The sequence below is a fragment of the Artemia franciscana genome, chromosome 7 (genome assembly GCF_032884065.1).
Source record: "Artemia franciscana chromosome 7, ASM3288406v1, whole genome shotgun sequence".
Classification (NCBI taxonomy): domain Eukaryota; kingdom Metazoa; phylum Arthropoda; class Branchiopoda; order Anostraca; family Artemiidae; genus Artemia; species Artemia franciscana.
Genome location: NC_088869.1, coordinates 18,052,236 through 18,076,820, shown reverse-complemented (window position 1 = coordinate 18,076,820; position 24,585 = coordinate 18,052,236). Strand labels below are relative to the sequence as shown.

General features: G+C 34.9%; 2 protein-coding genes across 2 annotated transcripts in view; one reads left to right on the top strand and one right to left on the bottom strand.

Moving 5' to 3' along the window:
• Positions 1-19,180, top strand: part of LOC136028926 (Golgi resident protein GCP60-like) — a gene marked incomplete at its 5' end in the record, with an annotated part of 39,578 nt that extends 20,398 nt beyond the window's left edge. The window contains 1 exon segment of the mRNA XM_065706902.1: positions 19,048-19,180. Coding sequence (XP_065562974.1) covers positions 19,048-19,146 — 99 coding nt within the window.
• On the bottom strand, positions 555-16,112 carry LOC136028925 (cytoplasmic 60S subunit biogenesis factor ZNF622-like). Its single transcript, XM_065706901.1, has 4 exons — positions 15,996-16,112; positions 12,909-12,931; positions 3,426-4,330; positions 555-897 (listed from the first exon to the last, which is right to left on the bottom strand). Exons 2-4 carry the CDS (start codon positions 12,909-12,911, stop codon positions 666-668), a joined length of 1,140 nt encoding a protein of 379 aa, XP_065562973.1. The 5' UTR covers positions 12,912-12,931; positions 15,996-16,112; the 3' UTR covers positions 555-665.
• Positions 19,181-24,585: the final 5,405 nt, after the last annotated feature.

The following is a 24,585-nucleotide window of genomic DNA, read 5'->3' as shown; positions in this document are numbered from 1 at the left end:
AAGAGAGCGGATCCGTCCCGGTTATGTCAATCATGTATCTAAGACTTGTGGTTATTTTTCCCACCAAGTTTCATCACGATCCTTCCACTCTAAGTATTTTCCAAGATTTTAGGTTTCCCCCTCCCAACTCCACCCCAATGTCACCAGATCCGGTCAGGATTTAAAGTAAAAGCTCTGAGACACGACATCCTTCCAAACATCAAATTTCATTTAGATCTGATCAACCTTTCACAAGTTAAAAATACTTCATTTTTTCTATTTTTTCCGAATTAACCCCCCCCCCCCGCCCCAGATGGTCAAATCGGGAAAACGACTTATTCTAATTTAATCTGGTCCAGTCCCTGATACACCTGCCAAATTTCATCGTCCTAGCTTACCTGGAAGTGCCTAAAGTAACAAAACCAGGACCGACAGACAGACAGATAGACCGACAGACTGACAGAATTTGTGATTGCTATATGTCACTTGGTTAATACCAAGTGCCATAAAAAGGCTGCTAATTTTTCTCAAAAAAAGAAATCTTACACAAACCAAAGAAAGACTAACATCAAATATAGAACTTGAAGGAGGTGGTATATTACAAGCCAACAAATAACTATAATTTACAGCCTCATACCACAGGACAAATCGAAACATATTTTGTTCCCAATAGTACTTTTTAGTGTCTACTGCAAAACTTGATGTCTAAAGTGTTTCTGAAGTCTGTTTGCCTTCACGCCCAACTGAACATGCTTGGTGCTGACAACTCTTTTGAAGAAATTCAAATCACGGATTTTCCTTTGAATTACTTCTTTAGAGGTTTGCTCATTTGTCCATCCTAGTGCCTTCATCTGTGAAATGCCATACGGTAAAGATTTTCTCTGTGGAGCTGGGCGAGGATTTGGGTTCAGCTTTTGCCTGAAAGAAAAATAATTAAGATGATGATGCAGGGGCGGATTTAGCAGGTAGCGGAAGTACTTGCGCACCCAGAAAGTCAAAAGCTGTAGTAATTACAGGGGCGAAAAATACAGACCGAGGAGCCCAAATTTCGTTGACCCCCCCCCCCTTTTCAGCGCAAATTTTGTATCAGGCTACGGAAACTTTTTACTCAGGTTACAGACATCATGCCCTAAAAGTGCCATTGAATTCTTTGTATGCCACTGAAAAACAAGCATCGTGACCTTATATTATATACGGTGAGGTAGACTGATAGTTCCTATGTCTTAGCATCGATCTAGGGTTTAACTTACTTGTTTTTCTTTGTTAGATAATCGCAAAATATTAGTTTTTTTCTTTTTTGTATATTTGTTCTTTCTTTTTATTGTTTCTTTCTTTCTCTTTTTATGCTCATCTAGTTTATTTTGATAATATATAGAAAGAGGGCAAAAATTAAATAATTCTCAAAAATTTAAATACCATTAAGAAATTCAAAAATAAAGAATTTATTGCTTCGATTTTATTAAAATTAAATAAGATTCACAGTGTTTTGTTTTATTATTTGATTGCTCGTTTGTCTGACGTCAAATACAGCAAGCAATATTTTTGATTTCCATAAGGATCAAGTCATAAGCAGTTATACCACATAATTTTTTGAAAAGTGTTGGGTACATGTCTCAGAAGGCGTTGCTATATAAGAATATAAAGTTCAAAAACATGCCACCAAATGCATGGTCTAAAAAATATGCAGTATGATAAGAGACTGGAACACCAAAAACTACTAACGCTGGTCTTCAGACATTGCAGATGTGATATAATGCTGACCTACAAATATAATAGTCAGCCAAACAACACCCTCCTCACAAAGCATACAGGTCAACTTGATGCTACAGGAGACTCACAGAAGCTAGCAAAGTAAAGAGTGAAGACCAGAATCCACCAAATCTTTTTTACAAAGCATATTTCCTACAACCTTCAAGACAAAACTGAGACTGCATACAAAACTGAGACTTGCTATATAAAATTAGTTAGAATATTCACATTCAAATCATATCAAGTTTCTGAATAGTTTCAACTCTGTGCTTACCTTTTATAAGTTATGCTTACTTTTATGTTTTATGCTTACCTTTTATGTGTTTACCCTTTATTACTTTCAGCATATTATAATCCTCAGAATGTGAACAATTGAATAATACAAATTGTTCATCAACTTATTTTTATTATTTTTTTAAATAAGATTCACAGATTTTTTTTTTTACCACTAATCATTTGTTTCTGAGCATGAACCATATTGCCATCATCCTAAAAAAAAATTGTTCACAACAATGTTTTCTGGCGACTGTGTTTCTGCAATCTAACAGAGCAATATTATTATGAACTATTAGTGAATTTTTCCAACAAAACAAAACATTGTTTAGGAAGATTATTGATGGACCTGAGTGCAAGATTAAAAAATTCCAAAGTTTATAGCAATTTTTTTCTTTTCTTAAATAATTTAGCTTTAGTTTTATGTTTAACTTTCGCTTTTGTTTTGAAGTTTTAAAAGATGTCTTAAATTTGTGTAAAATCGGTTACTTTGAATTGTTAGCTTTATTTATCACTATTACATACAAAGGTCATATCTGACATTTTAAAAATTCCTAAAATAATTACCAAAAACAGTTTGCTGAGCTGCATTCAAAGGGAGGATCAGTAGGGGAGTGCATGCTCAATTTCACTTGAATACTCTGCATATACATTACCCTGCTAATCCTCATATTGAGAACAGCTTAGAAAACACTTTTTTTTTTACCTCAGATGTGTAAAAATATCAGATAGTCTTTAGACATAACAATGTTCCCCTCACACAATTGGGATTTTTTTTTTTTTTTAGTTCCATTGATATTCCCACTCATCTGATCGACAAAACATCATTGATGGGAATTATCAGCAACTGTTGGGGTGATAAACATTCTAATATTATGAGGGTGGTGTGAAGAGGAATGAGACGAAACTCAGATGGCTTCGCCATCTACAGTCTTTTCATATATAAAAATCACTGCCAAGTAAAACTCATGTCAAATTTAGTTGTACATAAGTAAAAAAAAATTTCTTTCACAATTCGAAAGTATTAATACAACTAAAAAAGAGAAAAACATAATTTGAACAGTTAGAGGCAATTCTACAATAAAGTCATAACTAGGAAAATAAGAAACTGAAAGGAAGAAAATTTTCACCAGTCTAAAATATGTGTAACAACTAATGGTCCACTGACAGTATAGCGTTATCCAGAATCTCCCCCCCCCCAAAAAAAAGGCTAAATTAAGTCTAATTTTAATTTATACAATTCTGAATTTTGATTTAAGGTCTGTATGAAAATTCTGATAAAAGGGAGACCTTTTACCATTTACAATGGGTAAACTCTTGTCTGCACGTATTATGGGTTACGATTCTAGACAGGAAATTATTTTTTTTTTGCTGTTGAATATTTGTCCCATAGATTTTAAATAATAAAAATAAAAAAAACCTACCGGTAGTATCTGAATAATGACCTATGCCCAATCACAGCACCACTAGGCAGTGTCATTTCGTAACCATCACCAATAAGTACATCATCAGTAATTTCTTCATCAGGATCTGCCATTGCTGCATCTGGATAGCTAGAAGAATAATCATAAAAATCTTCATACTCCATCAGAGTCTCCCCTTCATGAAACAGTCTCATATGCCCTTTGTCCATCATATGCTGTTGTAATGCCTGTAGGCTCTTGAATTGCTTTCCTTTATGACCACACCACAGACAAAGTTTCCCACTTCCAACCCTTTGACCTAAGTATGCAATAAGACCTTCAATGTCACATATATACTTGTAATCGGGTAGAAAAAACGAATGGGATATTGACATGTGCCTAATATTTTCTTCTGGTCCTTTGGACTGTTTCAAGCAAAAAAGGCATGTATCAGGTGGTATTTCATCTTCATCATCCCATTCATCAGAGTCAACTTCTTCAATTTCAGAATCTGTATCCTCTTGTTGTGCTGCAACTTCTTTTTGAGGCATCTGTTCTTGATTGGCATCTTCTTCTTTTTTTATACTTTTGGCTTCATCATTTTCTGACAGCTCTCCTGGATTCATCTCAAGGACTCTTTTTGAATTCTCAATATGTTTATAAGATTGAGTATGGTTTTCAAAGGATTTATTGCTACTAAATTTTTTTCTGCATGCTTCACAGTATAATGCTTGTTTTTTAGTATTTAAAGCATTTTGTTGTGTGAGTGCCTTTTGTCTAAAAGTTTCAGCAGACACAGGAGGAAGCTCTGCAACTTTACGCTTCAAGTTATATCTGTGCCAGTCGGTTTTAAAATGCTCTCTTTGAGCATCAGGCTCTTTAAAACCAACAAGACAGGAAAGGCAAGTAAATGTTGGCATTGTCTCCTGAAACAAAAATATGATATTCATGTATTTATTATATTCAAGCTAAATCAATCTGTTTGCCAATACATTATACAAAACAAATAGAATAATGGAAGAATAATGGATTAATGGAAACATAATAAGACTGGCACAAATACTAATAGCTATAAAAAAACAAGAACACAAAGGAACAAAAAGTAAAAGCAACAAGAAAACTTTATTATTCATACATTGTTTTTTTCTTCTATTTTCATGTATAGCCAGTGTGGTCTTACATATTTATGTCAAGCTTATGAGAAGAAATTTGACAAAAGCTGTTCTATATTTTCCAATCCTGTGAAAAATCATGCAAATCTCATTTGTCAATTTAATTTTCTACATTTTCGGACCTCTGGGCCCTTTGAGATTTTTTGGGATTGCTGTTTTCTTATATTTATTGAATATGAAAACTTGAAATTGAATTTGAAAAATTGTAATGATCATGAAAATATATTCCTGGATTTTGCCCTGGTCTGCTCTCAGAAACTCCATCATTCAAGGTTTTCACATATACAAAGCCAAGTAACTTGTTAAAAGGACCAAATTTTGCATGGCTTAGACCCATGTAAATGTCATGCAAAAGAAAATATTAAGTGAGGAGTACTGCATTTTTGGCTAGCATGGAAAGGTCGAAAAGCCAAATTAACTGCAAGGAGAAATCATCAGGAGTATACTCTATTTTCAGCCTCCTTTGCTTTTTTTTTCAACTCAATCAAAAAGGGGAATTGAAATCCTCAAGTTTGAAAGAAGAAAAAAAAAACACAATACTCACAAAAGCAGACAAAGGAAATGCATGGACACTTGATTATTATAAAAAGCTTATACCCTTTTGATGGATAAAACAACCTACAAAGAAATAAAAAGTGAAACTACAGATGAATATACACATCAATTAAGAAAGGGACTGGAAATTTTAGAAGATGATATAAGACTACTAACCACAAAAACTGTACACAAAAGCCAAAGGTAGTTTTACTCCAAATTTTACAGCATATCCAAATTAAATAAAAAAAATATTCTGTTGCTTTGTATAAGGGCACAAAATAATTTTGTAATTTGTTTCTTCATATTCTTTGGTTTTTTTTTAATGTCATGTATAGCTAGAGTGGTCTTAGGTATTCAACAACAAAAGAAAACAACTTGAGATATTAAATAATGATTAGGATAAGAAGGGCTTATCCCTTCTCACCACATTAAATTAAATTGAAATAAAATTTAGTATTTGCTAGACAGTACTTAAATGAATTAATATTAACTACTTCAACAACCAAAGAATGCAAGTTCTTCCACAGTTCAGTGACATTGGGAGTAGATAAATATTTGCCAGGTTTTTATTTGGCTTATGATAATGACTCAAACTAAATGAAAAGCTAAAATCAAATCATCAAAATTTCTAATAAGCGAAAATACATTTACTGCATCTCTCTCTCTCTCTCTCTCTCTCTCTCTCTCTCTCTTTCTCTCTCTTGTGACAAAAAGATTTTCACCTTACTCTGACTAAAATTTGGCAATAAATGAATCTGTTTTTTTTTGTACTGAATTTTCATTAATTCGTCAAAGGCTTTTGGCGATGTTTCAATGCCTTCCATAAAGTTCAGTTAAATTGTAAATAGATTAATGTTTTAATTTTTTTTTGGGGGGGGGGGGGTTTACAATAACTTTGACCAATGATAATGACTCAAACTCAATGAAGGGCTAGAATAAAATATATCAAAATTTCTAACAATTCAAAATACACAAACCAAATCTCCTTCTCTTGTGACAGGAAAATTTTGAGCCCACCCTGACTGAAAATCAGTGAAAAATGAATCCGTCTTTTGGCACTGGATTGTTAAAAATACGTCTCTGTGCCTGGAGAGGCATTGAAACTTTGGCAAAGCTCTTTGAAAAGTCAATACAAGTACAGATATAAGAAAGAACAAGGTCAGAAGATTGCTGGAAGTCTATAATAGCCTAAAGAAGTTGGATATTCCAAAATATTTCCTTGTGAAAACCAAGTGCTGCAGAGGACCAGAGATTATTCCTCTCAAAATGGTTTATCATTCTGATGTGATTATTCCCTCAGTTACTGTAAAAAATACTGATGTAATGTTCCTGATGTAGGCTATTTCACACACTTTATGCGAAGCTGTTATTGTATGTTTGTGTCAGTTTTAAACTACCAGGGAATTGTATCCTGGGGCATAACTACCTTTTTGATCACTGTTTCCTACCGAACTTAAATTCTACACTTAAGCAAACCTCCCCCATGGTATCTCACTTGGCCCATAATATCACTGACATGGAAAATGCAAATACAGCATGGACTTTACTCCAAAGTGAAAACCAAGGCAAATCAAGGTAATTGCAAATTGGCTAATAAATCTGGAAGTCAGACTAATGTGTTTTAAAAACGTTTCATTCAAACGTGTCTCCACCCATTAAGGAATGGACTAGCATGTGAGGATACATTAAATCTGAATGCCTTAGGATTTAAGTTTTGGCAGCAATACATTTTATTGTGGTATTCGGAAAACTGTTCAGGTGTCTTGGATATATTCAAATTATTCAAAACATTATAAACCTCAAGAACAGAAACATAATCATTATAAACCCTATTTATACGAACAGAATGAAGCAGGAGATCACTACACGATAAATGTTCATGGCATGGCCAAAGAGGAGCAGATTCAACAAAGTAAAGTGCAGGTTAAGTTTAATTTGGTGTTGTTACCTTAAACTGTAGATATTTTCTTTAAATAAAAGCAGCATACATATTATGAAGGTCCAAGAGGGGCTGATTTAACTAAGATGTTAAAGCTACAATTAATTTTCAGTACTTCTTATGGATAGAGATAGGCAGTCGTTTTATAATACAAATCTTGGGCTTAACAACAATCAATGAACACAAGAAAATGAACTCTCCTTCTCACCACCACTCCAGAATTTATTCCTAAGGACAGAGACATCAGAATTCTTGTAAACCCTATTTATACAAACAGAATGAATCAGGAGATCACTAAAGGAAACATTTTTAAGACATGGCCAAAGAGGAGCAGATTCAACAGTGTGATTGAATGCTAAACCATTTCAGAAATGCAATGAATTTTAAGTTCAGAATTAGGGTGATTAACACACAATCCCAGTGGCCAAGGTAGGGTTTGCATCCATTTCCATTTAACATTTTTTGGTCAATGAAGTACTTGACTCAATGATGTCATATTCAAGTTCCTTACTACTGGCTCTCAGCAATCTGCTTACATTGTTTCTTACTTGTTTATGCTCAGTGCACCTTTTATTACAATGTGAATGATTTTAATGGTATTTTTTTGATAATATGACAAAGCTTTTAATCTTCATGAGAAAATATCATCAACTACCAAAATTCTGTGAAGAGGACCCCAAAGGACAACTGTCGAACCCACTATCTAGCCACAAGTCTACCCCCATACCCACAATGGCATTAACTAATGCTCTTGACCTTTCTCTTATTATAGCTTTAGAAACCAGGATTGAACCACACTTTTCATACAGCCTACTGTTTGAAAAACGGTCAGTCAGCTGGGTACTCAGAACAATCTATAGGCAATTTCTATTGAAAAAATCTAGCAAATCTTCATCTGGTTTTCTGAGTCCCCATGCTTCAGAAGCAAGTTTGACTACTGGTATCCCTGTAGCTTCCAATATTGTAATATTGGTTTGCAAAATTCTTCCAAACTTTTTTTAATGTGAAAAAAATAACAATCAGAATCCTCTGCAAATGCTGTTTTGTTTATTAGGCTATAATTTCCTTAAGAGCACCACTCCTCGAGTGGGAATAGAGTTGACTGCAAGGTCGCCAGTCTTGCAGGTACCCCAAAAGGGCTGAGTCAGCCCATTTCAGAGACCATTGTCCATAGATCTGGATCTTACACCCTGCTACAGTTGTTCTTCTATAGAGGATCCTCCCATTATAGACAAATGTTCCAAATCATCATGAAGTTTAACCAACAACTGGGAGAAGGTTTGTAATGACAGGATCTGTACACATACCACTGCTGAGTGTACATGTGTGTACAGTGAGCACTGCTGAGTGTACATTTGAGGGGCCTCATTCTTCCTCCACCTGCATTTACAGCCATGAGTGAGGGTGCCCCAGTTTCTATTATGAACCCCCAGGAACAAGGTCCTCCCTTGGTATGTGCCTCCTATGGTGGTGCCCTACATATCAGGGCGTTCCTTTATCGCCACCTGGGGATGCACTGGGTGGCCCCTACAGAGTAGATTCATAAATGTACTATGACGAGCCTAAATCTAATATGCAAGCCTAAATTTGCTCTGTCAAGCATAGATCTATTACATCAAGCCTGAATCTCCATAATCAAAACCCATCAAAGGTTTGCATTCCCCTTTCTTTATAGGCTTACTCTACCCTTGCTTCACCTTACTCCCTTAATATGATAAATCATTTGTTAGCTAGCAAAACTAACAGGCTACTGTAACATTGTACAGAGTGTTTAATGGGTAATTTTTAAGAACAATGCAATCATAACAAACCTGCTCAACAATGCAATCATAAAGTGCCATATGGCACTAACTAAATACTATTTGGTGTCATTTCTGGATTTGAAAGGTTGGAAGCATAAAAAGGACACCATTATAACCTTTATAGTAAAAAACATTTAAATAGAGCCTTAACCCTCCCCCTCTTGAAAATATCCCCAATCCACCACCCAGTAAGTTAAAACTAAAGAAATACATTTAAAAACTGCCTAACAAAACAAAACTTCAAAAGTTAATTTTAGAATAACAAGTGTTATTACCTTACCATAATTTCCACTATGGAGCAAAATTAAGGTCCATGCTGGATCTGTTCTGCTCCATGTCAATTATGGTAATTTGGAACATCACTGTGTTACAGGCATATTAACATTGGATTAGCTGGCATCTAAGAGGGACAGACTGTCCCACTTATATTTCTGTAGCTTGTTATTCTATTCTTTGTCAAGTCTTGATTTGAACAAGGCCCTGGTGGGTGCAGTCTCAGTTTTGTCTTGAAGGCTGTTTTAGTTGTTGGAAATATGCTTTGTAAAAAAGATTTGGTGGATTCTGGTATTCACTCTTTGCTTTGCTAGCTTCTGTGAGTCTCCTCTAGCATCATGTTGACCTGTATGCTTTGTGAGGAGGGTGTTGTTTGGCTGACTATTATATTTGTAGGTCAGCATTATATCACATCTGCAATGTCTAAAGACTGGTGTTAGTAGTTTTTGGTGCTCCAGTCTCTTATCATACTGCATATTTTTTTTACCATGATGCATTTGGTGGCATATCTTTGAACTCCTTCAATTATCCTGGTGTTATGCTTGTAGGAGGGGGAGGTCAGGCATGTTCCAAAATCCAAGAACAGCATAACAATAGCCTTGTAAAATCTCAGGAAGACTGTACAGGAGCAGTTGGTGATAGTGCGTTTCAGCAGGCCTAGACCTGTATTATCTTTCACCACCATTTGTTGCCAATGCCCATGGAACTTCAGTTGCTCATCAACAAGTACTCTCAATTCTTGTTCTTTGTGACTGGTTTTTAGCTGAATATTGAACTGCAACTTCTGGTCATACACGGCATACTGGTGGTGAAGATTGTTATTGCTGAAATGGAGGACAGTGCATTTATTGATGTCAAACTCAAGCAGCCATTTACTGGTCCACTTCTGGATTCTCAGGAGGTCTGGTTGCAGGCTTTGATGAACAGTAGGTCTGAAAAGCTTGGAGTCGTTGGTGTAAAGTGTGATTTGCCATATTATTTATGTTAATGAGGAAGAGGGTGGGGCCTAGGATGATACCCTGAGGAACTCCACTGACAACATCACATGGCTTGGAGAATACTTAATAACCATTATTGGTGAAAAGTTGGACCTGCTGCTTTCAGTCTGTCAGGAAATTCATCACCCATTCTACTACATCAGTGTGGATGCCAACTGCCAATAATTTGGCCCTAAGGCATCTGTGGGGCACCTTGACTAATGCTTTGGTGAGGTCAAGCAAAATAAGGTCAAGAGTACTCTCAAGAAGCAGACCCACTTAAACAAAGACTGACATTTATATATTGTCAATTTTATGTTCATTTTCATGGTTTTGCCCATTTTTGACATTTCATCCCCAGGCTCAAATAAATAGCCATTAACACTGGGATGTAGACCTATAATGATTAAAGCAAAGAAAAACAATTAGTGTTTAGCCTAAATAGGCTAGTTAATTATTAGGGGCTGGACTATCTATGAAATGCCACCAGATGGCTAATTTGAAAGCATATAAATATACAAATCTTTGAATTAGCCAACCAGTATAACATGCCCAGGAACCCAGCTGAACAAAAGGAAATCTGTTAAGAAAACAATTCTTGCTCCAAAATATGCAGAATAATCATAGTTAAAATGTTTTGAAGGGGGAGAACCTTTATCTATCACTTCTTTCCTAGTTCTTCTAGTTTATCTAAGAAAATCATGAATTTCTTAGAACCTATATATTAACAGGGTATATACCCCCCCTGCCTAATGTGCAAATATATACCCAGAATTGCATCCTGAATCTAAATATAACATTCATTTGGGTAAATTTTTGCAATTCATATTACTGACTTACCAATAAAGTGAACATACCACTTGATACCTTTTTTATGTTCTTTACAAACATAATAATTGCTTCTATTGTAAATTCAAATTTAAGCATTTTTTGAGCTTTTGAAAATAACTAAAATATGGGGTATAAAAAAGGCTTAAAACATTGGTCTCAAACTTATTCTTTCATTATAAATCCATTTTTTAAATGTTAAATAATCCACAAGCACTGATTTTCCATAATTAAGTTGGATAAATAAATTTTATTTTGCCATTTAAACTGTTGTCTCTGTGCTTAGTGCTGAATTTCCAATTAAAATATATTTTTTCAGTCGTTTTTGACCAAATAATACTAGGTTTTCTCAGAGCCAAAAATATTGACAATTAGGTTAGGTTGAGTCAGGTCAAAAAGTGCTTAAATTTGAATTTGTAATAGAAGCAATTATTATATCTATAAAGAACACAAAAAAATGCATAAAGTGGTATGTTCACTTTATTTGTAAGCCAATAATATGAATTGCAAAAAATAAACCTTCATTTGCATCACAAATTGACTTTACCCCCATATTAAGTAAGTAAGATGGCACTAGACCCTTAAGGTCCAAATTGGTGGTGCTGATCTCTGTTTCATGGCCCTTCAGCCAGGAAGTGCAATGGAGGGTTGGGGGCCAACCCTCCTGTGCTTTCACACACCCTTCCTGCTTAGCTTCCCCAGATTTCTCCAGGTACCCATTTAGAGCTGGGTTGACTATGGCTGAGCTTACAGAGTCAAGCCACTGACCCCCATCCCAAACTAAATAACTGGTCACTACTAGGATTGAACCTGTACCCCTTGGATAAACAATTCCCACACCAGCAGACCAACCACTCAGCCAGGATGGCTTACCCCTATATTGGCCATATGGTGGATATCTAGCTATCTATGGCATTGATAGATGGAGTGAAACTCAATGGGTGGTGAATTGGTTGTGCTTGATCACATATAAAGAAAACTGGCACCAAGTCCCTCTTTTGGCCAAGCCTTGAAGATTAATTGGGATAGGCTGCTCAAAGCCTCAAATTTACCAACTGGTTGATAGGATCCTTCTAGACATGCTGGCAACACTGTATGCTATCTTCCAATTTCCAGTAAAATTCGAGTTAATTGACTTCTTGCTATCTTGGAAAGGGTTTAGGTTAGGAAAATGAAACTTTCAGGGATGGGTCTACAGGCTAAAGTATGTCCCAGGAGGGTATTTTAAAGTACCCACCTTTACTCCTTCTCCCTCTAGAGGGCCCTGAAATTTGCCTACATGACAGGTCCATAGGCTACTTATTGAAATTTTGACAAAACAACATTTTACCTTAATTTTCAGTTACTAGTTGCTTTTTCTCTGCCTTTAGTTCTGAAAATGCAATTCCTGTAATTTGAGTAGAATTTTGAGCCATATCAATGTTTTTTTTTTCAAAATTTTGGAAATGTATTTGCATAGGCCTATCTTTAAAACATTATTAAATGGAATTGAGCAAAGTTATGAAGCTGAAAACAATTTTGTTGTAGCCTACTTCCATTAAGCAGAAGATCTATTTTGCAAGGTTTCACTTTTATAGTAAACCTGTTGTTAAAGGTCATCAAAGGTCAGAGCCCTTTAGAGGGAGAAGGAGTGGAGGTAGTTGCTTCAAAATACCTTCCTGGGACATACTTTAGTCTGTAGATTCATCCCTGAAAGTTTCATTTTCCTAACCTAAACCCTTTCTGAGATAGCAAGAAGTCAATTAACTAGAATTTTACCCAATTTCCTCACTGTCTCTTTCTCAAAAAAGTTATCAAGACATCTTTGCACATCCATCAGCCTCAAAACTAAGGGGCACTTAGCCCATGGTAGACATTGTATCCTAAGGACTTACTCAGTTTCGAATCACTGGAAAGAACCATGTTTTATTTTTGTTGTTCTATTGTTTACATAAGAGCCTAAGCAACAATGCATAAACAAACAAAATAATACTAACCATAACCTTCCCTAAGTTTCAAATCTTCTTCTTATTCAGCAGACGGGCTTTTCAGTTGATACTATTTAGCCCTTTTCCTTTTGGCTCACTCTGTGAGATCGACAGAGCTATGGAGCTGGTTTGTCTTGTATGATTTGTATCTGCTCAGATTTCTTGAAGTATATCTTTTGATACCAGCAGTTGAATTATAAGAGAGTATATATTGATCTCTGTGCTCTGCGGGAGAGTATGGTCAGCAAGACTCTTGGCTGTTGGTGGAATTTTGTGGTGTTTGAAGCATTCTAACATTTTACGTCGCAGGGTATACTGTGCAGACGTCAGCATATTACATTCAAATAGGCAGTGATCTATTGTTTCATTCTTAAGATTACATGACCTGCAAAGGGGGGACGAGGGAACTTCGCCACTTGAATTAGGAATCTGATATGAAAATGCCTGAAAATTTAGCCCATTTGAACCTGACCGAATCCTATGATAAATCTTGGAAAGGTGCTTACTTGGGAAAGGTGATGGGGTAGGATTCTTATTAATTATCAGTACCTCTGTAAATCTCCAGCGGTAAATATCTCTAATGGGGATTGGTCTCCCACTTGGCTGGTCAATATTTAAAGCATTTTTGGCTATTTCATCTGCCTTATGGTTACCTATTATACCTGAGTGGCTTGGAATATACTGTATATGAGTTAAAATACCTTTTGTAGCAAAAATATCAATAATCCTAAGACAAAGAAATGTGTCAATATCCATCTTATTTTGAGAAGCTGACGAAAGAAGCTCTAGGCTTGACAAAGAATCAGAATATATTATAATATTTTTAATATTAACTTTCATATATTCATTAACCATGAGGAAATCTAGTGCCATGATTATGGCGTTTAGCTCGGCAGACATTACAGATGAATTATCTTGTAATCTCTCTCCTAAAGCGATATTATGGGTTGGGAAGAAAGCTCCGCTTGCCACTTTCTCATTCATTTTGGACCCATCTACAAAAATTTGGAAATAATTTTTATAAGCAACATTATTTAGTTCGGCAAATTTTTTCTGAATAAAAGAAATGGGGGTAAGTTCTTTGGTCCACTTTGAGAAGTCAGTCTTTATTATGGGGGTTGACCAACTCCAAGGGGGGGTTTGGGGGAATGTGGGTGCAATAGATTTTACTGGCACTGGGAACTTCTTCTGGATATTTGCATATTCATTTGCAACGCCTCTAAACATAGATGGATTTCTTAACCAGTTATGCAGGGTATGAGAATCATTGGCTTCAATTTTTGTAAGGTACTTAATTAGTAGAGATCTTCTTCTTTCATTTATTGGTGATAGTCCACTCTCAGTAAGCAGAAACTTAGTTTTTGTTGGTTTCCTAAGACCAAATATAAGACGAATTATATCATTTTGTGTCGTTTCGATTTTTTGCATGTGGGTCTTAGCACAAGCACCATACACTATGAGGCCATAATCAATATGGGGCCTTATATATGATTTATAAAATTGGATTAGTGTTTTCTCATTACAGCCCCAAGGTGTGGCTAGTAGCCTTTTAATTATTCTTGTTTTTCTATAGCACTTTTTTATTGTATTTGTGATGTGGAGGTGGAAATTTAGTTTTTGGTCAAGTATGAGCCCTAGGTAATTAATTTGATTGTCCTCTGGGATAAGTATTCCATTTAATGTTAGCCTAGCATCATAATGATTTCGCTTATGGTGGAATTGGATAATTTTTGACTTTGTGGGTGCAGTAGGTAAAATGGACTTTTGGGAGAACTTTTCAAATTGGAAAAGTGCATTTTGCAACTTTGAATGCGTAATCTCGAAGGTATTGCCAGTTGCCCATAATACCAGATCGTCAGCGTACTGTAGATTGGTATGTGGGAGGTTCATGTCCCACAGAAAAAGTGAAAATAGGAGGCAGCTCAGGACTGCACCCTGTGGAAGGCCTTTGGTTATTGGAGTTTTGGGTGAAGAGGCTGAACCTACACAAACAATGAAACTTCGGTTTTCTATAAAGGATTTTATGAAGGATACAAGTTTGGGGGGTAGTCCAAGGTTTGTAAGTTTAACTAATAGAATCTGGTGGTCAACATTATCATAAGCTCCTTCAAAATCTAGGAATGCAGCAGTTAAGACATTATTTTTTGATAGGGATTCATTTATTGCATTTGTTAACACTATGAAAGCATCTGTTGATGAGTGGTGTTTCCTGAAGCCAGTTTGAGTATGAGGTATCAGATTATTCTTCTCAACAAACCAAAGCAGCCGATGGTAAATCATTTTCTCCATTAATTTTCCCAGCACTGGGGTAATCATTATGGGTCTATATGACTGAGGGTCATGTTTAGATTTATTTTTCTTTAAAATTGGTATAAGAGATGAACATTTCCAGATATTAGGGAATGTGGATGTAGCCCATGCATGGTTATAGCAATTTAGGAGCTCCTGTTTGTACAAAGGGGAAAGATTCTTTATCCATATAGGGTGTATATTATCATAGCTACTTGTAGCATTGGCCTTGATATGCTGAATTGCATTATTCAATTCATGTATCGAGAAGGGATGGTTTATATATTCTGAACCTGGTCGGGGCTGGTAAATAGGATTTGTCATGATTTGTGTGGTGATATTTTGGTTTTTTGATGTTAGCTTCTTTGAGAAAAGGGAGGCAAATAATTTTGCCTTATCAGTGTCGTTATCATAGTGGGAATTCTCATGTATTAGTTCATACATAAGAGGGTTGGAGGATGTTTTTTTCCCACAGATTTTGCTTATAAGTCTATGTATTCTTGGCTCAGATGTTTCTCTGGAAAGATTATTTGCAAAATTATTCCAATAATTATATTTGGCATTAGTTATTGTTCTCTTGAGGTTAGCCTCTGCTTGTAATTTACTTAAATATGTGTCAGGGGATGGTTTTCTTAGGTATGCTCTCCTAGTTGCATTTTTTATTCTCCACATAATTTGGCAATCTTTTGTCCACCATGCTTTAGGGGTGTGTTTAGGGATGGTTTTCCTAGGTGAAGTTCTGGGGATAGCTTGATTAGCTGCATTTGTTAATATTGTTAATTTAATAACTGCATTTGTTAATTCAAAAGGAATATCTGACTTTTAATCTTTGACTTCTTCAGGCAATGTTGACTTGTCCGCTTTATTGAACATTCAGACGATTACGTAAACCTGCAAACGATTTTTAAAGCTGCTGACGATATTGTGAAACTTCAAATGATTGTTGCTAGATCGCACTAAAGCAACTCTACGCATGATTTTGCCATACCCACAAGCTCCTCTTCTATCATTTAAGGCCGTGATTAAGTGAACTTGAAAATATCGAGGTTCAAAATCAAAGTTAGGGTAGCCTTCTGTCTTTCGATTTTCTAAAGACCGTCGATTGTCAAAAACCCTTCAAATAGCACTTATTCATTGGTGAAAATAGCAGGTTAATTATACCAGCTTGTCAATCTGGTTTCTAGGGGTGTTATCGGCGATCTAAAACGATTCTTTCTGGCAAAAAACTTGTGAAAATCTGAGGTAGCTGAAAATATTCTATGGGACTGTTCAAAAACAGGAAAATACATCGAAAAATGGTTGCAATCATCTTACAGGTTATTGTCTTCTGCTATAGATAGTACCAATTTTGTTTTAAAAGCAATATCCTTCATAGGGTAAACTTGTGAAAAAGAGCGAGACATTTTCTAAGATTTCTAAGCAATTAGAGGAAATAGAGCAAAATCCTAGCAAACAATTTGAAGCATCTTCAAGAACCTACGGCCTGATATTAAAAGCGGTATCTTCCGCCAATGAATACTTGAGTACTTTTTAAATATAAATTTTCGATTTTAACATGGGATTTTCGAGTTCCATCAGTTCACTTAATCACGGCCTTAAGGCTTGCATAGCCCATTTTTCTTTATTAAACCCTATCCCTACCTATCCAGAGCGTGTCCCTAGTGATCAAACCCATAGCCATAATGAGTGATTTACAAAAGGCCAATCTTTCATTCTATATAAAAAGCATTTCTTCATCGAAAAAATATAAAGAATACAAAATCAAAAGTGAAGAATTTGCTCCACCCCCCCCCGGAAAAGTACCATGAGACTCATGTCGGTTCTACGTCAGCTAAATAGGACTTTCAGAATTGCTCGCTTAAGGTTCATAGGCCTCATAAGCTCCGTTACGAGCCTACTCAAGCTCCTTAACGTAAGCCAATTACAAAGTTGAAAAAATTTCAACTTAACATGCATAACGTAACCAATTTAAAAGAAAAGTGATTTGAACTGGCCAAGGATGAATTAGACTATTGCACAATAGACTTTTCTAAGGTAAGGTCTTTTTTGTACAATCCAAGGGACAAAAAATAATATTTGTTTCCATTTGTTTCCTTTGTACCTTCCATGTCTTTAGATCTTCATTTTTAAAAATTAAATAATATAGAAAAGCTCACGTTATGGAGCTTATGGAAGTAAAAGTGTGAGAGGATAAATTTCATTGTGAAACCAATTTACTTAAGCTCTGTAGCGTAAACAACTTAGCACAGGCAACTTAGCTGTAATGTGAAACCAGGGTCAGGGTTTGAATTTGTCGCTTACGGGCCCAGTCTCTGTAACTGGTGATTCAGGTGCTACATTGGGGACTGGTGTAAATAACTAGCCGTGTGCATTCTGTTTCTAAAATTCCCGTTATTCTGGTTTTCCACATTCGCCATCCTTAAGCTTGTTTATACTAATGTTTACTATTGCATGTGCTTCCACCAACTAACATGAATTTGTCATAGAAAATAGTCTTTGAATTTCACTAACAAATAAAAAAGCTACTATAAAACAATTTCTGATGACAATTTGAAGCTATAGCAGAAAAAAAGATTCCACCAATAGAAATGACAGGATGCTTAGAACGAGGAAGAACAATCTTAACCTAATTTGAGAATTTAATCTTTATTAGGTCATTGTGGCTCGAAAATGTAATAATAGCTTTGTTAAACATATAAAAGACCAATTATTGACCATGAAGACTGGCAAAATATAGTTAATTACTTAATATTTTTAGACTAAAATATGTTAGCTACGGTTGTCCTTTTAAAACATTATTGAGATGCACTTACCTTCAGGCAATTTTTACATGTCATTTTTCTTTTCAATACAAATACAAAACTTGATATTGTGCATATATGCACGATTTCGTTAAACATTGATAAGCTTTTCGGATGAAACATATTATTTTTTCTCTTCTTTACCGAGATAGGACAGAAATATATCCAAGCTAGACGTTTCGATTCAGCTTGTAATAGGCTTTTTCACTCGTTTTATTTTAAGGAAATGGATTGGTTATTTGGCATGAAAATTATTGCCTTCATGTGCCCCCCCCCCTTGTTCTCTAGATGTAGTATTAGTGATGTCTAGTTTAACTTGCTTGCAGCAGTAGTGGCAACTTTTTAAAGAGCAAACCACGGCCCATAGCAACCAAAAGTTTAAAAGTATGTATTTAAGAAAGCTGACCAGTGAAAAAATTACTGGTAATAGCTGATTCAGGAAAGGTAACTATTATTTTGGTTTATTTAATAGAAAAATGTTATTTTGAAGAAAAAGATTTATAGAAATTTCAAAAAATGATACTCCTTGAAAATGGTAGCGAATTTAGATAAAAAAATATACCGTCATTGCTGGAACCCTAAATTGGGAAATTAAAAACCCCTCCCCTGGAACAGAATAGAAAGCCACTTATTGCATGGAAAGCACTGATATGTCCTTTTTTTCCATTTTTTTCTCTGCTGCTAGTGGGGCATTGCAACGTTACAAGGAGCGATTTAAAGGCTTAATTTGAAAGATGATTTTTATGTCTATTCGCTTTTTATATAATGACTTGATAACGATTTCATAAAGTATCATATGGCACCCAAAAACGTCACTTTGGGTGCCATATCTAGATTGGAAAGGCTGGGAAGTATGAAGGGTACCGCTTTAATCTTCGTGTTCAAAAATGCTAAACCTGAGGCTCACAATCCCCCACCTTGTGTACCTCCCTCAAGAATCACTGAATAATTTTTACGATCCGTCGGATGACAAACTAAACTAGATTAGTTCTAATAAATTGGCTAGTTTTAAGCTTGGATAATATTTTCAATTTTTTAAATGTGTATTCACTTTCTAGCGTTCTTCTAGCAGCGAAGAAAAAAGGAAGCATCTCTGTACTTGGAGCATGGCGTCCCTCGGGAAATTTCAGAGTACTGTTTGCAATTGGTTTTTGTAAAATAAATTTAAATTTCACTAAATGTTCGTCCAAGAGCTAAGTGTTACAAAACACATACGAACTTGATCTGATAAATGTTTCTTGCTTCTCTTTGGAAGATTGAATAAAGTACTAAAGTTTGCGATTGCATTTGTGTTAGTTGGGGTATTCAGATGGTTCGTTACGAAAATATTTACATTGGCTTTATGTCATCGATTAAATAAAAAAAAACAAGTTTTTTTAACTGAAAGTAAGGAGCGACATTAAAACTTAAAACGACCAGAAATTACTTCGTATATGAAAGAGGCTGCTTCCTCATCAACGCCCCGCTCTTTACGCTAAAGTTTGACTCTTTCTCTCAATTCTTCTTTTTAAAACAGTAAAAAACTTTAGCGTAAAGAGCGGGGCGTTGATGAGGAAGCAGCCTCTTTCATATACGAAGTAATTTCTGGTCGTTTTAAGTTTTAATGTCGCTCCTTACTTTCAGTTAAAAAAACTTGTTTTTTTTATATTTAATTTCTGGACGTTTTTGAATCAATGCATGTTTTGATTTTGGCTCTCCGCAGAGGAATAATTAAAACAAAATTTGCATTTTTTTTTTAGGCTAAATGGCTTTCTCATAATTTTGATCGAATGATTTTGAGAAAAAAAGAGCGGGGGAGGAAGCCTAGTTGCCCTCCGATTTTTTGGTTAATTAAAAAGGCAACTAGAATTTTTAATTTTTTACGAATATTTTTATTAGTAAAAGATTTACGTAACTTATAAATTAGCTTACGTAAAGAACTTTTGTATTCTCATATTTTTATTACATATATGAGGGGGTTCCCCCCTTGTCAGATCCTCGCTCTTTACACTAAAGCTTAAATTTTGTCCCAATTCATTAAGAATGACCCCAGAATCACAAAAGCCGTAGAATAAATAGTTGAAATTACTAAAATACTTTAGCGTAAAGAGCGAGGTATTAGGAGGAGGTGAGCCCCTCAAATGGGTGATAATTTGTGTTTGTTTTAAGTTTTAATGCTGCTCCTTACTTCCAGCTGAAAGAACTTTTTCATATTTATTTTTTCATTTTTTTTTTAAATAATGCTAGTAAATCCTGCGCTCCCTTCATGGAGATTTTCTTCCCCCATGACAAACTATCGATGGAAAGTTCCCCCAGCATATCCCCCTCTTCTCAACCCCTCCCCCAACCAAAAAAATCCTCCTGAAAACGCCTGTACACTTCCCAATAACCATTACTATATGTAAGCACTGGTCAAAGTTTGTAACTTGTTGCCCCTCCCACGGGGACTCTGGGGGAGTAAGTCGTCCCCAAATACATAGTTATAAGGTTTTTTGACTACGCTGAATAAAATGGCTATCTCAGAATTTTGATCTGTTGACTTTGGTAAAATAATTAGCGTGGGAGGGGGCCTAGGTGCCCTCCAATTTTATTTGGTCACTTAACTTTTCATTTCCGTTAGAATGAGCCCTCTTGCAACATTCTAGGACAACTGGGTCAATACGATCACCCCTGGGAAAAAAAACAAAAAAAAAACAAATAAACACGCATCCGTGATCTGCCTTCTGGCAAAAAATATAAAATTCCACATTTTTGTAGATAGGAGCTTGAAACTTCTACAGTAGGGTTCTCTGATACGCTGAATCTGATGGTGTGATTTTCGTCAAGATTCTATGACTTCTAGGGGGCGTTTCCCCCTATTTTCTAAAATAACGCAAATTTTCTCAGGCTCCTAACTTTTGATGGGTAAAACTAAACTTGATGAAACTTATATATTTAAAATCAGCATTAAAATGCGATTCTTTTGATGTATGTATTGGTATCAAAATTCTATATTTTAGAGTTTTGGTTACTATTGAGCCGGGTCGCTCCTTACTACAGTTCGTTACCACGAACTGTTTGATTCGTTGGTCATCTCCAATGTGTCATTGCCAAAAGTATAATGGTTACTTTTATATGATCGGCTTAAAGGTTTTTTCCGCCATTTTGAAAATGATTGTTATGGGCCAAAATATACTAGTGTAAAGAGCATCATTGGGTTTTCTTGTCATTGGACTGAATGCCATTGTTTTTATCTGTCATTGGAAAAAAAAATGTCACATCTTTGTTTGATCCTAATGTTTATTAAAAATAACTGCCCCCCCCCCACACAAACTATCAAAGAAGGTTTTATTTAGCTGAAAATTATTGTTTTCATTACGAACGTGATTATATGATTTCATGGGACATTTGGACACGGGAAAACAGTGTCCATGGAAGTTTGTGAGCGTAAAGAATTAAGAATTTGCGAAAAATTGTAGTTAGGGACTATTAACAACAGAGAACATGATCAAGTACAAAAAAGGCGATATCTATTAATCATAAATTAAAAGAATATACGTCTCAAATGACAGGTTAAAACTAATGAAACTTTCCCTGATAGATAAGATGAATAGTACTTTGTCCAATGAAAGAAAAGAATCTTGACACTTCTTGCTATGACGGAAAAACAGTGACACTTTGTTTGATGACAAAATATAGGTAATAAGATTTTTTGGGTTGAAAAAAAGATCAGTGTCAAATGACATTGATCTTGCAATGCCGACTTTGAGAATGACCGGAAAATCGAGACAAAATAGTTTCGTGGGAAAATATCATGGAACTTTAGGTGAGGACTTTAATCGTAATTAGAACATATACACAAAAATGCACACTTAAAAGTTAAAATAACAAGAGGAAAAAAGAACAGGGTTTTGGTGTAACTTTTCAAAGGACAAATTTTTTTTCGTTTCATTGTGTCCCAGTAACACTTAAGATCAATTTTCCGTTACATACCGTGTGCATTTCCGCTCCTGATTCCTCCCTCCGGATATTGTCATAATTTTCATTCCTAACAATGGTATATAGTTCAATCCTTGAATGTACTCCAAGCTCTATAAATCTCACCTACTTGCCAAATCTGATAATATAAAAATGCAACACTTTTAATTCAAAATTATTAATTTTTAGACGTAAAACGCTTTTTTGAACCCAAAGAACCGATGTACCATATTAATTCGTGGTAGCATTGGTCTGTGGTTCTGCTCCTGGATCCTTCTCCCTAATTTTGACATTATTTTCTTTTTAAATTATTTCGATTTAAATAATTACTTACAAATCCTTTGGGATACATCAAGTTTTAAAAAAGAAAAAATTCGAAATAAACTTTTTTCAGTAACTCTATGAATCCTTGAGGGCTTCATCCATTTTCGGGTGAAAGAAGGAGCATGTTCGAAATCGCATTTGCCGGGAAACTAGAAACATTATTCCAGTCGATTTAGCCAGCAGTGTCAATTCATTAAAGTTAGGGGGGATACAGTTTTTAAAATCTAGCAGGGAAAAATTTTCTGTTTCTAACTTTTTTTCAGTGAAAATACCAAAAAAGCTATTTTCGAATGACAAGCGAGATAAAAATGTATTTTCAAAAGCTAGGGAGGGAAAACATCTAGGGGGGGGGCAATAATCCCTCCCTAAGCTGATGCCACTGGTATAGCTGAGGAAGAAGATAGGTATTTAGGACATCATATCCAAAAAATGACTGCATAATCTAGGCTTTATATCTTTCAAAACTATACAGTTTTCTTGAAACTAGTGTACCTAAATAGGCGTACGAGTAATTAGACAATTTGGGGTTATCATTTCAAAGCCACCCTCAGTGTAAAATTTAATCTAAGTTTTGGAAGGAACTCCTGTATATTCGAAATTTTGTGACCCGTCAACTTTTTGGAAATTTCAAAATAAATTTTCCTTCTTTAAAGAAGGCTAAAAGAAATTAAACTAATGTTTGAATCTATTTTGTTATTTTTTTTTAACTCATTTTGTTATATATCGGTAATTTATTGCATACCAGTAATATTTTAATTTCTCAAAATATAGTTATTAAACCGAAATTTACTAGCAAGGGGCATCCAGGATTTCTGTTTGGGAAGAGAGGCATGTTTTTTGGGAAGGGGAGTGAGGGGTGGGAAAAACTGAAAAAATGCATCAAAAATTTATTTATATGCATTTTGTTACATTTTTAAGACTCTGGCAAAGAGTTTTTTGGGGGGAGGCGGTCATACTCGGTACCCCCTCCTGGATAATCGTTTGCTGGCTGCTTTATGAAGTCACTGCACTCATTTCTATGGCACCTCTTAACTCATCAACTTACAATCGTAAAGTCAAGATGATTTGCCACTTTGACAAATGCCAAAAAGGAGGAAAAATAATCAAAAGAGGAAACCAGTGTGCTGTCAGAAAATCTGATATTTAACCCTGTAAATGAAGATTTTATTATTGCCTCAATAGGCTTGAAATGAAGCCTCCAAATCGTTTTTAATACTAGGGATAAATACTTCACAAACATTTGCCTTGATCTTCAATAAAGCTATCACGCCTTACTGTTTGTTCTGCAAATATAAGCTCCAATCTTTGACTGTTCAATGCTAATTCTCCGAGAATAATTGACGTGTCATATCCTGAAGTTTCGTTATTGACAGAGCCTTTGAAAACTTATTAAAACTCGGAGGTGTCTGAAATGAGGCTTCTAAGTGGTTTAAAATGGCTGCCCGAGACAGTAAACACGAATCTTTTGAGTAGGTTTTATCATATATATATATATATATATATATATATATATATATATATATATATATATATATATATATGTATATATATATATATATATATATATATATATATATATATATATATATATATATATATATATATATATATATATATATATATATATATATATATATATATATATATATATATATATATATACATATACATCTAATATATACATACAATATATATATATATATCTATATATATATATATATATATATATATATATATATATATATATATATATATATATATATATATATATATATATATATATATATATATAATGAAAAGAGAAATCACCAATGCTACAGCACAAACACACAAAAAAAAAAAAAAGGAGACAGAAGGAGAAAAGGAAGACTGTTTTCCTAAATTAGTGATTAATATAGACCAGCACTTGAATGAGGCCTTAACCCTACTCATCCATACAATCACATAGGTCAAACAGCATAGCCACACACAATCAACCATAAAGAATAATCCATGGACAGGCAGTCATGTCGTCAATAAGTATAAGTTGTCATTTACCAAACAATAGAAAAAATAATATAGACAAATAATTCAGAGGCAACACCCAACATAAGGGCTCATCAGGAGAATACACTGGCCTATATAGGGTTTCGCCACTCTAAATTCTCTACCCAGCACAGTGTTGTGGCTACCACAGAATATCCATGGCATCCCCGCGTCAAGTATCACCCCCAAAATACATGCCTATGAAAAAAAACAAAAAACCAGCAAATGTAAAACAACCAAGTAAAACCAAAAACAAGCTTATCCTGTTAATATATCCCTCCTTTTAGCAACAATAGGTAAACTAAATATTA

Bases quoted from the DNA above. Each gene is read 5' to 3' on its own strand.
- LOC136028925 (XM_065706901.1), bottom strand. The intron at 898-3,425 runs GTAGGTTTTTTT...TTTTTCTTTCAG, and splicing joins TCATTATTCAGATACTACCG to GCAAAAGCTGAACCCAAATC.